Source organism: Choloepus didactylus, chromosome 1, assembly GCF_015220235.1.
Source record: "Choloepus didactylus isolate mChoDid1 chromosome 1, mChoDid1.pri, whole genome shotgun sequence".
Lineage (NCBI taxonomy): Eukaryota > Metazoa > Chordata > Mammalia > Pilosa > Megalonychidae > Choloepus > Choloepus didactylus.
The window spans coordinates 86943709-86960721 of NC_051307.1; the positions used below are offsets into that span (position 1 = coordinate 86943709).

The following is a 17013-nucleotide window of genomic DNA, read 5'->3' on the forward strand; positions in this document are numbered from 1 at the left end:
GTAAAACAAGCACAAAAGGGCAAGGGGAGGAGAAAGAGGGTGGAGGCTATGACGAGGAACAGAAGTACAATGGTTAAAAGCATGAGTTTTGGAGCTCAGTTCTGGCCTGGTTCTGGAGTTCAGTGGTTAGAATACCAGGCCTCCTTTTCCTCAAAAGCATGAGTTTTGGAGCTCAGTTCTGGCCTGGTTCTGGAGTTCAGTGGTTAGAATACCAGGCCTCCTTTTCCTCATCTGTAGCATGGAGATAGTAATGCTGATTACCTTATGGGATAATGAAAAATGAAATGAGTAACAAGAGTATTGCTTGATAGATTAAAGCTACCCCAACTTTGCTGTTCAGTCTTTTGAAGCAGTAGAGTGACAGTTTGCTCCATAAGGGTGGTGAAATCAAGTGCTGTTGATGAACCACACACACTGTAATTTAATTTATATATTGAGTTTTAATTTTGAAAGCATGTTCACAACTCTTCTCTCATTTGATTTTTGTCTTTGGGTTACCCCAAAAAGCAGAGCCCAAGAGAAAGACTTGTATGTAAGTAGGTTATATTAGGAAGTGATCTGAAAGAATAGGGGTGAGAGACTGGGAAGACTTGAGATGGGGAAGGAAGGGAAGCCAGTGAAGTGTGTATTCTTGATCTGGTGGTCTCTGAGAGTAAAGGGCTCAGTGCAACTAGGGACTTTCTGAGTAAAGTCTGAGTAGCCCTGTAGAATGCACACAATTTTTTCTCCACATTTGGGCAATGTGAATTTATCTATTAGCTCTTCTAGCTATTGGTCAAGAAGTGTCCCAGACAATTCCCTTGTACTTCTAACTATGGGATTGCCTCAGAAATATTGACTGCTTTCTTGCCCACATTGCACATGGAAGAGAAAGGACACTTAGTGCAGAAAGCAAGAAATGTGCTGTGCAGCTGAGGTGAAATGCTGTCAGGTTTTTCCTGCAGACAGCTGATAGCTGCAACAATATCTGAAGTAAAATGGTATGCCAAGAGGATGTGAGGCAGGGCCCAAGAGGTATCTGATTTCCTCATCTACTCCAGGCACCATCTGGATCTGCTTGGGCACATAGTAATTCCAAACTGTAACATGGCTTTCGAGGAGGTGACCAGCGACAATCTCTACAGAAGTCTCAGTATAGGAGGATTAGTGAAGCAAACTATAATCCACACTGTCACAACCAGTCCTGAGGCCATAACGTCTCCACTATGCTTTCTAAATTTCCCTCCCCTTGGCTATTACTTTAGCAGGTCTATATTGCTTGCCTGGTAGAGTCACTTAGACCTTTATTTCCAGAGATGAGAACCTTAATTAATCTAGCATCATTAAGTCTTTGTTGCACCAATTGTTTAGTTATCCCTGGACGTGGAAGCACTGAGATGCTCCAGTGAATCCCCTGGTGTTCTGGTTTGCTAATGCTGTCAATATGCAAAATACCAGAATTGGATTAGCTTTTATAAAGGGGGTTTATTTGGTTACAGATTTACAGTCCTAATGCCATGAAAGTGTCCAAACTAAGGCATCAACAAGTGGATGCCTTCACTAAATAACAGTGATGGCGTCTGAAACACCTCTGTCAGCTAGGAAGGCACTTGACTGGTGTCTGCTGTTCCTTTGCTCCTGAGTTGCATTTCAAAATGGTGTTCTCCAAAATGTCTCTGGGTTTCTCTTAGCTTAGCATCTTCAAACATCCTTCTGTCTGCATTGCCAAGTGTCTCCAGGCGTCAGCTTTCAATGGCCGCCTTCAACATGTCTCTCTCAGCTGCTCTGAGCTCCTTCTGTCTATGAGCTCTCTTACAGGACTCCAGTGATTTAATTAAGACCCACCCTGAATAGGCAGGGTCCATATCTCCATGGTAATAATTTAATCAAAGTCCTCACCAACAGTTGATTGAGTCACATATCCATGGAAACACTCAATAAGAAGATTAATGTCTGCCCTCACAAAATTGCATTAAAGAACATGACTTTTGGGGGACACAATAGATCCAAACTGGCACACCTGCCCCCATTATGTAGCAGCAACCCTAGCTCCTTGTAATCAGAATTGATTAATGCTGCCAATATGGAAACATGTTTTCCTAATGTTTCCCAGAGAAGCCCCAAATGACCAGGAGGTAGTCAGAGCTTCAAGTTAAGTGGAACCCTGATTGTATTTCTGCAGTAAAAGTGTTCTCACTACTCCCCCACTGTGGGGAGTTCTAATCCAGCAGAGCCTTAATTTGTGGGGAAGGAAAGCACACATTCCACAAGTGAGTCACTGAGATAGTGGACGGCCAATCCTACTTCTCCTCTTGTTTCTCAGACTCATGAATTCTAGCTCCTGGGACATAGCACTCTATACAACTGTTGGTTCATTGCCTATACAACATGGTCGACCCTGTACCAGAACACTGCGTGATGTCCTCAAGCTGGTACCTTAGCTAAAATATAATAGTCTTAACTGTATCTACTTGTATCCTAGAGCTGCTTAGGTCCAATTCCAAATATACCATTTCCATTGTATGATAAATTGCTGCTATGCCCACTTGCCCACGTGACTTGATGTTTCTGACATTATCCAGGCTCATGATAGCAGCTCTGGTTGCATGCATGGTCACTCGATTTCATGCTCAGACACTTAGTCTTTACTGGGGTCCCCTAGGCTGCCCAGCTGTTTCTGGAATGGTGCATTGTTCTCTGCTGCAGAAGGCACTTACTCCAAAAACCTGAGAGTCTGCATTGCAACTGTCCTTTTGCCAGTGTGTTGCAAGAGACTCCAAACAGCATCCTCATCTACCATGAACACCTAGAGTATCAGTGCTATTGTGTGATGTGGCCCAAGAGGTGGGGTGCTTGCACAGCAACTTGAATTGCTATATACTTCTCTCTGAGCCATTCAAAAACTGACAGTCTTTTGAGTCACCCTATAAATGGGTCAGGCAGTGTTCCTAAGTCGGGTATGTGTTGCCTCCAGAATCCAAAGAGACCCACAAACTGCTGTGCCTCTTTCTTAGTAGCAGAAGGTATGAAGGGAACAATTTGCCCTTTACCTTAGAGGGATTGTGCCTGCATGCTCCAGACCTTGGGGGGCCCCCTGCAAACATCACTGATATGGCAGGCTTCTGAACCTTTACAGGGATTAGCACCCACTCTCTGGTATCTCTTATATAGTGGCTTGGAGTTATGTACCCCAGAAAAACATATTCTTAATCCATTCCTGTGGGTGTGAATCCATGGTAAATAGGAACTTTTGGTGAAATTACTTCAGTTAAGGTGTGGCCTAAGTGAATCAGGATGGAGCTTAATCCCATTACTGGGGGCCTTAAAGAGAAGGCCACAGAAAGAGAAAAGCCACGGGGAGCAGCCAGAAGCTGAAAGTCAATAGAATCTGGAAGAGAAAGGAGAAGATGCCACCATATGCGTTCCCATATGACAGAAAACCCAAAGAGCAAGGATCACTGGCAGCCAGCCCCAGAATGCCACAGTCTTCTGGGAGAAAGCATTGTCTTGGTGACATCTCAATTTTGGACTTCTCTTAGCCTCAAAACTGTGAGCCATAAATTCCCATGTTCAAGCCAGTCCATTGTATGGTATTAGTTTAGCAGCTAGAAAACTAAAATATCTTACTAGGACACTGACGTAATGAAGGGCATATTCTATGAGTGAGCAGAAGCTTTGAAGCAAAAATAATAGAAAGTGTGGGAAACAGCTGTTCAAAGGGGCCAAGAAAGTAGACATATGGAGTAAGCTGTGTGATGGCAGAAGAAAAGTATAGATCCATGAATTTGTGCAAAACAGATCTTTGAACCATTTTGGACCTACAGCTGCCATCCAGTGAGACTTATCTGAATAATGGATTCCTGTTTTCATTTTCCATATTAATACCTGTTTGCTAATTGCCCCCACCTGTATTCTTGCAATAGCTGTCCCTGCCTCCTTCACTTTTAATTTGAATAACCTTATTCAAAGATCTCAAAGGATTTTCTGATGTTATCCTCATTTTACTCAAGGGCAAAAACTGAAGGAATTCTACCCTGACCTCCAGTCTTTTTTTAGATAACTTTTAATGTATTTTTCTTTATGCGTATGTACAAGTCTATTTTAGAAAAATCAGAACTAGTTAGGTAAAATAATAAAATAAAAACCATCCCCAATGCCACCATACAGGGATGACAATTTTGGAGTATATCTTTCTAAAGTTTTTTTTTTCCTTTGTGTTTACATATCTTTTTCCAAAAAAATGAGATCCTGCTGTGCATAGTAATTTATAACATTTTTGACCCAAAGATTTCTCATGAACATTTTCCCATCTAATGACTTTTCTACAACATTTTAAATGGGTGCTGGTGTTATGTGTCTGTCATAATTTATTTAATCAATATCATAGTTGGACATTTCATTTTCCAATTTTTTTGCTATGATGACCAATATTTTAATGGGAACTCTTAGAGTTGAATTTCTGTGTGTGTCCCTAATTTTTCTCTTAGAATAAATTTCTGGAAGTAGAATTTTTGGGTCAATAAATATGCAGATGTTTAGTGTATTTGCTATAAACATAAATGATTTTATAATTTTATATTCCCAGGCAATAGATTAAGATACCTGCTTTCTGTACCTTGGCCAACAAAGGGCATCATTTTTAATGATGCTGCAGAGCAAATAAGAGCACAGTCTAAACTGCTAAGCTTCCTGCCTTCGTAGCCCTGTTCTGCCACTTACTAGTGAACTGACCTGAGAGTATTTAAATTCTCTGTGCCTCAGTTTTCTTATCTTTAAAATGGATATACTGATAACATATATAGTGATGTTTAATAAGTTATTACTTGTTGTGTTTAGAATAGTGACATATATTAAGGTCTCAATAAGGGTTTATTGTTATTATTTTTAACCTGATTGATGGAAAATATATTTTAATTTGAATTTCATTTATTAGTGTGGTTTAACATTTTTCATGTGTTTTTGTATTTATTTTGTAGTCTACTTGCTAAATCCATTGCCCATTTTTATGATGTTGTGTGTGTTTTTTTAATTTTAAGAGTAAACAATTTCAAAAGATTTTTAGCAGTTAGGGACAGAAACCAACTCTGGGTAGATCACAGAGTTGCTGGGAGGGCTGGAAAACCAATTTGGGGCCTTGCATCCAGGAACAATGCCCAAAATCAACACCCCAGAAATGATCTGGTGAGGACATCATTGTTGCCTCCTCTGAGCACTAAATGCTGCCATCTGTCTGGTTGAAGTACTTGTCCTGGGCACCAGGCACAGGGGCACCCACTGGTACTGCTGCCCACGTTGGCCCAAGAACTCAAGCCGTTGCAACCACTGCTATCAGAAATAGTTCTTCAAGGTCCCCACACATTCCTGTCACTTGCTTCTGAGTCCAGGTGCATCCGATTGAATGAACCTAGGTCACGTGCCTGAGTTCCAGCTCCAAGGGAGGCTGGAAAAGCAAGCATGTAGCATATTCAGCTCTGTAGTGGGAGACAGGTACATAATCCCAAACATAGGAAAGGGTTCAAATGCTAAGAATTCAAAAGAAGAAGGAGAAGGAGAAGAAGATGAAGACAAGTGTGTAAAAAGGTATTGCAAATAGCCCAGCATAACCATATTATAGAGGGCAAGGGGAATGGGATGGGGTGGGAATGTCAGGAGAATCACAAGGAAAGCTGACCAGGGACCAGATCATAAGGGCCTTATCAGCCACTGTTAAGGAGTTTAATCTTGATGGCGATGGGGAGCCATTGAAGATACTAAGCAGTAGTATCCTAATGGGATTTGTATTCTTGAAAGATCACTCTGGTTTCTGGGTGAGGATGTTCACAGGGGGCAAGAGAGACTGAAGCAGAACCAGTAAGAAGGCTGCTGCAGGACTTGAGACCAGAAATGATTTTCAATTTTTGAGACAGACTTCAATGTAGAACAAAGCAGCCCCTGCCAACCCCAGAATGACTCATTTGGATGTGAACTTGTTGAAAGCTTTATGAAAGTCTAAATATATTGTCTCTATTAATTCCCCTTTATGCACATGCATGAGGAGCCAGTCTTCTTAATCATTCCTTATCCTTGTATGACATCTCCTTCTCTTCTCTGGAACAATATTGCTTCCCTAACAGGCTGATTTGTTTAAGTACTATGTCTTCTGACCCCTTTTTTGGTTCCTGCCTGAGAAAAGATTATGTTTTTACTCTGATTGAAATCCCATTGGGTTCGGTCCTTGATTTATTTTCCTTTTTATGTTTTCTCATTCATGGTGGCCCTGACAGTCTTCTCATAAGTTTGAGGAAGATATTTATTATCTGTCTTGACATTCTTCATGGTCATTAATGGGCTATTTGAAGAGTTTAGAGATGTGTACAGGAAGCTGTCTCTCTAAAATTTGCACAATTACAAAATATGGATGGTATTTTAAAATTACTATGATTCTAGTATATTGAAGATTTCGGATTCTCAAAGCTTCCACAGTCACTTTCTACCATTGTGTGAACAAATGGAATATTATTGGGTCTGCTTCTCAGAAGACCCATTTGTACTTACTGCTATAAATCCAATACTTCTAACAGTTTTCCCTCTGGCTGCCTTGTGTACTGTCCTTTCTCTCATGGAGATAGAAGCTCCTCATTCTGCTGATATTCCTCGTGGCCTGGAGAGACACCTAACCAGGTTATTCACCTAGAGATCCTTCATCTTGAGTTACCAAGAAAGTGCAGTGTGCATTGATTTTGCTGCCAAACTTCAGAATTTAAAGGAAACTCAACATCTGACATCTGACCTCCTAAAGTCCTTAGAGATGGATGATTGGAGGAATATCTGAGATTTCTGGAGCAAATCTGGCACTAGAATTCAAGTGCACTTTTTCCCATATCTTTACTTACATCACCAATTGCATTTAAATCACTGATCTCTTATTTAATTATTAGACTATGGAAAAATCTTGGTGGTGGGGGAAAGAGGAAATAGGCCAAGGGTGATCCAGAGACCAATATGGAAGGGACTTAGGAGCTACAGTCTGATAAGAAATGGTTGGGGATAGGGAGAGAAGGTGGTAGGGGACTTCTCTTGAAACTATATTTGCATACTTAGGCATTTTTTAACTTACATTATATGTTTAATGTCAATTAAAAATGCAAAGCTTTCTTAAAGAAGATTTTAGTCATACTTTATAAAAAATAGAGAAAGCATCAAAGACTATAATTATTATTTCATATGGGTTGGCTTGGGTGGAGAGTAGATGGGGACGGTCAATGTGATGGTTTCAAGCTGTATGTACTCCAGATAAACATGTTCATAAACTTGACCCATTCCTGTAGGTGTGAACCCATTGTGAATAGGACCTTTTGATGAGGTTACTTCAGGTTACGGTTTGGCCCAATTCAGTCAGAATGGGTCTTAATCCTATTACTAGAGTCCTTTATAAGCAGAATGAGATTCAGACACACAGAGAGAAAGGCACTGGAAGCCAGAAACTGAAAATCGGCAGAACCAGGAAGAGAAGGGAGAAGCCAGAGGAGCCCTCCATCTGGATTGCCATGTGACAGAGGAGTCAAGGACCAAGGATCACTGGTAGATGGTTGCCCAATCTTTGGGAAGAAAGCATGGGCTTGATGATACCGATTTGGACCTTCTCTTAGCCTCAAAACCGTGAGCTAATAAATTCAAATTGTTTAAGACAATGCATTGCTTGGTATTTGCTTGAGCAGCCAAGGAAATTAAAATAGTCAGTTACCCTGAATCCATCTGTTAGTAGCTGCACAGGCAGCTTCCTCTCCAAAATCATGCTCTACAGAAGAGGTGGCCCAGAAGTGATTTGGTCTTTATAGAGCATTTGGGAGGAGGCACCAGGGCAGGGGGCAAGGAGGATGAGCTGCTATTGGTCTGCAGATACCTGGGGATGGTTAGTTTCCTGGAGCCACTGAGCAGAGGAGCCTGTGTCCCATTGAATTCTTATGGGACACTGGCCTGTGGGTTTCCTCTGCATTGATCAAAACATGTTATCACTTGCCAGACACTGGGGATACTAATATGGAGAAGATACAGCTCCTTCTTGGAGGAACTGATAGCGAGAGAAAAACAACTTTAGCAGCAACTAGGATACTAGGCACTAAGCTAAACTAAGAGCTATGCACTCCTCCCATCACACCTCAAAACAACTCATTTAGGTAGGCCCTAATATCCCCATTATGAAGATGAGATTAAGAGAGTTTAAATAATTTCCCCCAAGTTTCCCCCTTAAATCTAGGCAGTCTGACCCCAGAGGGGATGACTTCAACCACTCCTTGAAAAGGATAAGGACTGATGCTATGGGAAGGTGGGTACTGAAAACAGATACCTCCAGCCTGGAGGATTTAAGAGATGGCACCTTAGAGAGCAGAGACTCCCGCGTGAATGCTTAGGTTTTCTAGCACATTCGCAGACATACAGAGTGCTAGAGTGGGAAGAATCTTTAAAGATCAGCTAGTCTCACAGCCTAATTCTATAGATAAGGTTTGGACAGGAGAAACGACTTGTCCAATTATTCTAGAAACCCTGCTATTTTGAGGATTAGGAATCTAGGTTTCGATTAGGAACTATGGCTCTGACTGCCCATGTCACCTGCTTGTGATTAGAGGTGAGACTGTCAGGTGTTAAAGACAATTGCCAGCCAACCTTCTTACTGCACGCAAATAGTAGCCTAGAAGAGTCATTTTAATAAGAATAGATTTGGGGAGAAATCAAGCAGATGTTTGAAGCATTTTCTGTGTAAAACAAGTATTAGCAGATTTATCTCTTCTTGGGGCTGTGAGAATGGAGAAACTGGATTTAAACCCAATACCGTCTATATTATTCTTGCTGAACTGTTACAAGAAGACATCTTTGATGGGCTCTAGATATTGCCCACCAATAGCCACTCCCCCTTTCTTTCTTTCCAATAGAATCACAATTTGTTTAGGAGGTTGGTGGAGACCCTTTATCTCAGGGAGGGTAGCCATGACCCCACCCCCAGGGAATAAGTCTAGGATTGCCAGGGACTGGTCTAAGAGTAGACATGTGACCCAGTTTTGTGTATGAGACTTGAGGAGAAGTCTGCTGGGGAGGGTTTCCCTTCCTTAATAAAAGAAAATAAAATGGAGAATGCCTTTTCTCTCTTTGCCCTTATGCTATCCCCCTTCCTTTGACCTGGAACATGAATGTGAGGCATAGAGCTGGATGGAAGGTGAAAAAGCAATATGAGAAGAACAGTGGAAAGATCCTGGGTCTGTGATGACTTTGGTTTACCATTGCCCCCATCCTGAACTGCCAATCTCAGACAAATGTCCCCAGTCTTCCAAATGTTCCCTAGGGGTGAGGGTGGGGATGGGGGGCAAAATCACCCTGGCTGAGAATCTTTGGTCTGGAGCCATTGCTAGTAGCTTGGGCTGTGAAAGAAGTTTTTCAAAAAGAAAAAAAGAGAAGGGTGGCTGCTATTATAACCTATATTAACAGGAAAAGGTGCCAAAGGTGATCTGGCAGAAAACCCTCCTATCGTTGGAGGCACTAATCTGGATGCCTTTTTTCTTTAAAGTTTTCTATCTCTAAGCAAGGAGATAATATATTTTCAAGGAGCATGGAAGAGGAAGGAATCTTAGAGAACAGTGAATTAAGAAAATGGTGCAGATCTTTCTAGCTGATCTGAGGCACAACAGAAGAAAACTAAATCTTTTTTTAATGAGCATGAACAGCCTGGCCTGGGTGAAATATTGTCTCCAGCTGAGCAGTGGCTGGCAGCAGTGGGGAGATAAAGCACAAAGGCTTGGCTCCTCGGTGGATGTAAACATAGGCTGATGTACTAGCCCTAAGGAAGCCTTTGCCACCAAACCAGTAACAGACTGAGCTGAAATATGTGAGTCTAGTATTTGTATTAGATTAGAGTTAGGATAAGCCTGTATAGAAAAGGCTGGGGTTTGTGAGCTAAATATTTTCATGGTTATCCCAGAAGCAGACCTAGAGGAAAAGGTTTGAGTGCGAGTAGTTTATTTGAGAGAAGCCAATAGTACCATAGGAGAGTGGAGAAGTGAGAAAGCAAAGGGAAGGAAAATTGTATTATCAAACAAGTTACCATTTTGGGCTGGTGGAACTCAGTCCCTCTGGGATGGTGGGGAGCCAGGGCAGAACACAAGTTTCAGAGGTATGGGACAAGAGAGCTGGCTTGTTTATCCACTAATTCCATACACCATGGGTTGAAGGCTGTCATCACTCAGCACTTCTGGCCTGGTTCTGGTTATAGCCTCAGGCAAAGAGTTGCCAAAGCTGGCAATTGGAAGTGGAAGTCAGCACTGGATGGTGATTGCCAATGGGATATGGTGGGCCACTGGCAGCTTCTGCCATAGTGGTCAATTTTAAACTCCATTTAAATGTGCCATTAACAGAGTTTAATTTTTAATAGAGGTTTTTATGTTAAGGAATATTGGGAAGGCACATCAACCTCTGTCATCATCAAAGATAACCTCCACTTTATTGAATGAGACCATGAAATATCATCAGAGGCCCAGCAGTGACTCAGCCCTGTCCTCAATTCCTCCTCCCCTCACCCCTTACACCCAGTCCACCAAGTTCTTTTCAGGTGTACTCCAAACCATTCTGGAATGTATCCACTCCTGTCTCTGCTGCCATCTCAATAGTCAAGACAATGTTGTCTTTTGCCTGGACTATTGCATTAGCTTCCTTCTGGCCTCGCACATCCACTCTTCTTTCATTTTCTTGAACCCATAAGGCTTTTTCTTGGAATGCTCTTCCTCTTCACCCTACTCCACACCCACTCTTCCTATGGCTTACTCCTTCCCATCCTTTAGGTCTGACTCAAGCTTACCTCCTCATTGAAGACCTCTCTAAAGAAAGAGCTTCCCCAGCTTATCCCACCTGTTGTTCCAATCTTGGTCCCTAATTGTTTTCTTCTTGGCAGGTTTCATAGTTTGTAATTATTGTGTTTGTGCATTCTGTCTCTCTCTCGAGAATGTAACCTCTGTAAGAGCAAGGACCATGTCTATCACCTTGACCACTGCATCCCTAGTAGGGTTGCCAGATTTAGTAAGTGAAAATACAAGGTGCCAGTTAAATTTGAATTTCAGATAAATCACGAATAATTTTTTCGTGTATGTCCACAGATTGCATGGACCATACTTATACCAAAAATTATTTGTGACTTGTCTAAAATCCAAATTTAACCTGGTGTGCTGGTTTGAAGGTGTTATGGACCCCAGAAAATGCCATATTCTTTTATTCCATTCCTGTGGGTGCAGACCTGTTGTGGCTGGGACCTTTTGATGGTTTCAATTGAGATGTGACCCACCCAATTCAAGGTGGGTCCTAATCTTTTACTGGAGTCTTTTATGAGAGAATAAAAGGCAGAAAAAGCCAAGAGAGCTTGCAGAGAAACACCCAGTTTGGAGAGAGCTTAGAGAAAAGCCCTGGAGTTGCTAAGAGAGGACCTACAGAAGCTCAGAGGAGACCACTTTAACCAGAAGCTGAATGAAATGAAACCAGGGAGCAAAGCACCAGCAGATGCTGGCCATGTGCCTTGCTATCTGACAGAGGAACCCTGGATGCTAGTGGCATTTCTTCAGAGAAGGTATCGTCCTATTGATACCTTAATTGGGACATTTTCATGACCTTAGAACTGTAAATTTGTAAACTAATAAATCCCAATTGTTAAAAGCAAATCCATTTCTGGTATATTGCACTTGGCAGTTTTAGCAAACCAAAACACTGGGCATCTTGTATTTTATCTGGCAACCCTAATCTCCTGGCCCTGACATATAATTGACTCTCACACATACTGTTGAATGAATGCCACTTGGTAGTAGCATATCAAATTTGCTACTATGGTAACCAAGTGGGGGAAATGTGCTAAAACAACAGAACTAAAGTAGCAACAAATATCACTTCCTATCATATTTCTGTTCTTATTTGTCTGTCTTCTCACTCCAGGAGAACATAATCAACTCATGTCCTATGTCTTGGGCAGTACAGTTGTCTGGGTCAGATGAGGACCAAAGTAAGAGAGGAGTTAGGAGCAGCTTTCCTACATAGTACTGTCTCTGTTTTGTTGCTGTCCCTACTCAGGCCTTGATCTGCTTTGACCCTGATCTCCCCAAACTCTGAGCTCCCTAAAGAGAGAGATTGTGTCTTCCTTTGTAACCATTCATCTAGCTCAGTAGGGGGCACATAGTTAGATCTCAACACATAGCTACTGAATGGACTGATGAATGAATAATAAAGTGACTAGCAATCCTCATTTGCCTGGGAATGAGGGGTTTCCTGGGATGCAGGATTTCCAGTGTAAACATCAGGGCAGTCCTGGGCAAACTGGGACAGTGGTTACCCTAAGTAAATGAATGGGTCTAACTTCTTGGTGGCCGGGTTGCTTGTCCATTATTACCTTATTTGCTACCATGTGACTACCAAGATAAATAGCCTGCTGGCCTGGCTATTTAGGCTGACAGCTGGATGTTGAGAGTTCTGCATAATCTTTGTGCGTGCCCATGCCTAGACTGACTCCTAGGAGCATGACCTTGGCTTCGGCCTTAGTTCATGGTCCTTGTGCTTGGCCTATCCTTTCTTGTGGTCTGATCTGTGTCTCTGGTAGATGCCCTGGACTTGTGCTTCCAAAATGAAGCCCTTTAGGCTAAGCTTATGGGAACACACCCTGGGTCTTCCTGGCCCCCCAGTCCTGGCCACTGAAGGTCTGCCTCATCAAGACCTGATTATGACTAGTTGCCAACCCCACAAGAACATCAACAAGTATTTAATTACACAATTAAGCTGATAGTCACAGAACTTTCCAAATACATTTCTACAAATATTCCGAGTTACTTGACTGAAAAGGTGAGTTCTTATTTTAACTAATCCCATCCCCCCAGTACTGCCAATGGGCATGAAATTCTAAAGGAATCTGCAAATCCATCATCAATTATGGTAGCAATGCTCCATTCTCAATTAGGTCCTGATGGGTTCCTAGAATTGGGGGTGAAGTAACTCTTGAGAGACTCCCAGCACTTGTAGTAGTTCTCATCCAAACAATTGCATGTCTTGAGCCCCCACTTGGTGATGGCCAAACTTAGAGAAGACTCAAACATAAATGCCTGTAGGAAATGAGGGAGGGATGGGAAAGAACAGGTAAGGTGGATAATAACACACATTTGATTAGATATCACGAGAGAAGATGTGGGTAGGCAAAATATTCAAATAATAAATGGTATGCACTAGTATGATGAAGTAAGCAGGCTAAAGCCTGGTTTTCCATCTCTGGTCTCTGTTGAGACTTTTAAAAAGTCCTTTAGACCAAAAGGGGGATGTGAAAGGAAATGAAATAAGCTTCAGTAGCAGAGAGATTCCAAAAGGAGCCGAGAGGTCACTCTGGTGGGCACTCTTACGCACAATTTAGACAACCCTTTTTAGGTTCTAAGGAATTGGGGTAACTGGTGGTAGATACCTGAAACTATCAAACTACAACCCAAAACCCATGAATCTCGAAGACAATTATATAAAAATGTAGCTTATGAGGGGTGACAATGGGATTGGGAAAGCCATAAGGACCACACTCCCCTTTGTCTAGTTTATGGATGGGTGAGTAGAAAAATAGGGGAAGGAAACAAACAAACAAACAGACAAAGGTACCCAGTGTTCCTTTTTACTTCAATTGCTCTTTTTCACTTTAATTATTATTCTTGCTATTTTTGTGTGTGTGCTAATGAAGGTGTCAGGGATTGATTTAGGTGATGAATGCACAACTATGTAATGGTACTATGAACAATTGAATGTAGGATTTGTTTTGTATGACTGCGTGGTATGTGAATATATCTCAATAAAATGAAGATTAAAAAAAAAAAAAAGATAGCACCTAAAGGGAAAATAGCAGTCCATGGAAATCCCAATGTGACCTCTACCCAGTAGTATATGAGAAATAATACCTCTGTTTGGAAATTGCTGCTTTTAAGTTAAACTAAAAAAAAAAAAATTTTTTTTGTTTTGTGTTTATAAATTTAATGCACTGCCATTAAAAAAAAAACTAAAGACAAATTGATGTTGTAACTTTTTTAAAAGAAGATTCATTTATCTAAAAAAATTATTTTCACAAATGTAACAATTCTTTGTATTCTACAATTCTCAGGAGACAGTATTATAATTGAAAACAAGGGAGAAATAAAGTGCATTTGAACCATGTTAAAACTCTAATGCAAACATTTTTATAATCTCTTTTCAGCATTTTAATATTGGTCTACAAAAATCAACTAGCTTTCAGAGGAACCTAACAAATAGTAAAAGTGTGAAGAAAATTAAAAAAAAAAAAAAAAAAAAGTCCTTTAGGCCCTTTAAAAAGCTCTACCCCAGAGAGTCCCAGGTATAGATGACCCATTGTATTCACATGGGTTTTGTCTACAACTATAAGATTACGCAAGTGCTCTAGGCATCCTAGACATTCCAATTGCTGATTTTCCTTCCCCCGTGTGTTTTTTTTAAACACCTTCAGTTCTTATATACCCATATTGTCGTAAATTTAAAAATATAGATGGGCAAAAGGAAGATAATAAAACCCTCTATACCACAACACAGAGTGCCCACATTAACGTTAGGTGTCAATTTGTTTTTGCCTAATATGATGGAGATGATTGGTCCTTTTTGACTTCCTAGGACAAGTTGGATGCGAAGAAGAGATGAGAGCATATGGAAGTGTTATGCAAGTTATAGAGCACTATTCAGATATACGGGTCATTACCGTGGCAATTAAGATTATTGTCCCTTTGCTGACTGCTTCTACGAAGTCTCACTGTCTAGCTGGAAGAACAAAAACCCCATTCCAGCTGAACTACAAAGGCAGTATTGTATCAAGTTAATGGCTCCAAACTGGAATAAGGATAAGGCATATGGATGGACTTGGGTCTTAATTGTATAATGAGAAATGATGAGAGAGACCTGAAACTAGGTCTGGGTAAAATGTCCGACCCTCCCAAACCAGATAGTCTGGGCTCTCTGGCTACCCAGGGCCTTCCATCCCACGCTTACCTCCCCACAGAGGAGAGCTTTCTCACTGGTGCTCTAGGTCCTAGATATTACTCAAAGTCTTGATCCTCATAAGAACAATTCTGTCCTGTGCATCACTGTTGCACCAAAGTTTACTGAGTGGTTCCTTTGTTGTAGCCTGTACACCTCCAGGAGCCTTCCAGAGGCAATAACTGAGACTGTCAAACCACATCTCAGAAATGTAGAGGTTCCACAGAAACCCCACAGAGGCCATTGCAAGGGGGAAATAGAGCCAAGTTCTAGCAGCTGGGACTCTGCAGCCTCCCTCTTCAGAGCAACTCCAGCCCCAGGGTTGGGAAAGAAAGCAAACTGCAACAGACAGATGGACAGATGGACAGATAATACTCACTGCTTAGGTAGTTTGAAAGCTGGGCATGGAGTCAGGCAGGTCTATGCTATAGATTTTTAATGGCAGGTAGCATTTGTTTAATAATGTAAAGCAACTTTGCACATGATTTAGCATAAAATCACTCCTTGTGGTTCATAAATGCTACCTCTACGAATGCAAAAATAAAATAAAATCAAGTACTGCAGCCAACTGCAATTGTGTTCAGCCTCAATGTTTACAGCCTGACACGGAAGGAATACAAAACAGGTTTTAAATCCCATCAGTTTCATCCCATGCCAAAGCAAAGCAAAGGAAAATGAGAAAACAGCTGAGAATAGCTGCTCACAAGCCGTAACGATAGTGAAGAAAGGCTTCCTGACTCTCCTTGGCTTGAGAAACCAGTTGAAGGTGACATCCTGCCTCCCCTGCTGCTGCAGCCCTAGAGGATTACTTCAAAAAGCAGGAGATTCTGAGACTGAGCATATGCTGCATACGGATAAGGGAAGACCCTTCACATAGTGTTAATCACATCCCCTTACATTTGAACAGTGTTGAACAGTCTGTAAGATTCTTAACTCACTGTCATCTGCTGGGTTGGATACAATACCCACTCTACAGATGGGGAAAATGAAACACAGAGAAGTTAAATGACTTGTTCAAGGTCACACAGGAACTAACCCAGGTCCAGCTCCAAGTCCAAAGCTTGCAACCACACCACACCAGCAGCCTACTATACACACAAGGGTGTGAATATACACACACATGAACATACACACACAAACACAGAGCTTTCTTCCCCTCTGTGCCTTTGGAGAAATGAAAAATAGCCATTCCTCTCAACAAGGCTGAGAAGCCCTGAGGCCACCCAGAGCCTGGGATTTAACTTGCTTACCATGGTCCCGTCAGCAATCCTCTCAGGCTCCAGCTTGGCCTTGCTGGCCTTCTCAAAGCAGTCAGCGTCGGGCCCGTGGGGGGTCATTGTGCAGTGCAGACTGGCTGCCCCTGGCAGGAACCCATCTTTCTTTGCCTCGTAGTGACCTTTGATGAGTCCCATGAATTCACTCATGCAGTTCCCTGGGAAGGGTGGAATAGTACTATTTTATAATCCAGTGCAAGACCAGTAGAACAAGTCTCCCTCAAACATTATTTCCACAGAATGTCAAGAGGATAGAAGAGTCTGATAAATTTTACAAGATTAGTAAAGGATACAGATCAACAGAACAGTCATTAACCATTCATTGGTATGGAATCCTTGGTAGTCAAACTCTCTTCAACAGCCCTGTAGATTATCAGAGGTCTTGAGTTCCAGGGTCTGAAGGAAATTGAGCTAGAGCTACAGAAAATGCAAATCATATCAAAGTGTATATGTGCTTCACTATCTAAGTTATCTTCTTTCCCACATCCAACCTCCTTCCCAAATAGCTCCACTCTGGGACATGTCATCCTCATGTTTCCAGTTCCCAATCTGGAAAGCCAAGGTGTGTGTGTGTGTGTGTGTGTGTGTGTGTGTGTGTTGATGGAAGGGTGATGTAATGGAAAGAACCCTGAACACTTGGAGTCCATTATCAGATGATAATCTGCATGAAAGGATCTTGGTATCTGTAAAATAGATGCATAAAACCTAAATGCTACATATGATGCAAAATATTATCTTCTATATCTGAATCTAAAAA

The 17013-nt window shown here is 41.6% G+C and overlaps 1 protein-coding gene across 2 annotated transcripts in view; it reads right to left on the bottom strand.

Annotated features, from left to right (window-relative positions):
• HGD (homogentisate 1,2-dioxygenase) overlaps positions 1-17013 on the bottom strand; it is a 79174-nt gene that overhangs the window by 20875 nt on the left and 41286 nt on the right. The window contains exons 13-14 of one of the 2 annotated variants that reach the window (XM_037836329.1): positions 16233-16414; positions 12721-13073 (exon numbers count right to left, since the gene is read on the bottom strand). In XM_037836329.1, the coding sequence (XP_037692257.1) occupies positions 12924-13073; positions 16233-16414 (332 nt within the window). In that variant the 3' untranslated portion in view covers positions 12721-12923. Of the gene's footprint in view, positions 1-12720; positions 13074-16232; positions 16415-17013 lie in introns of those variants that run through there. The other variant, XM_037836334.1, reaches the window with a different exon arrangement.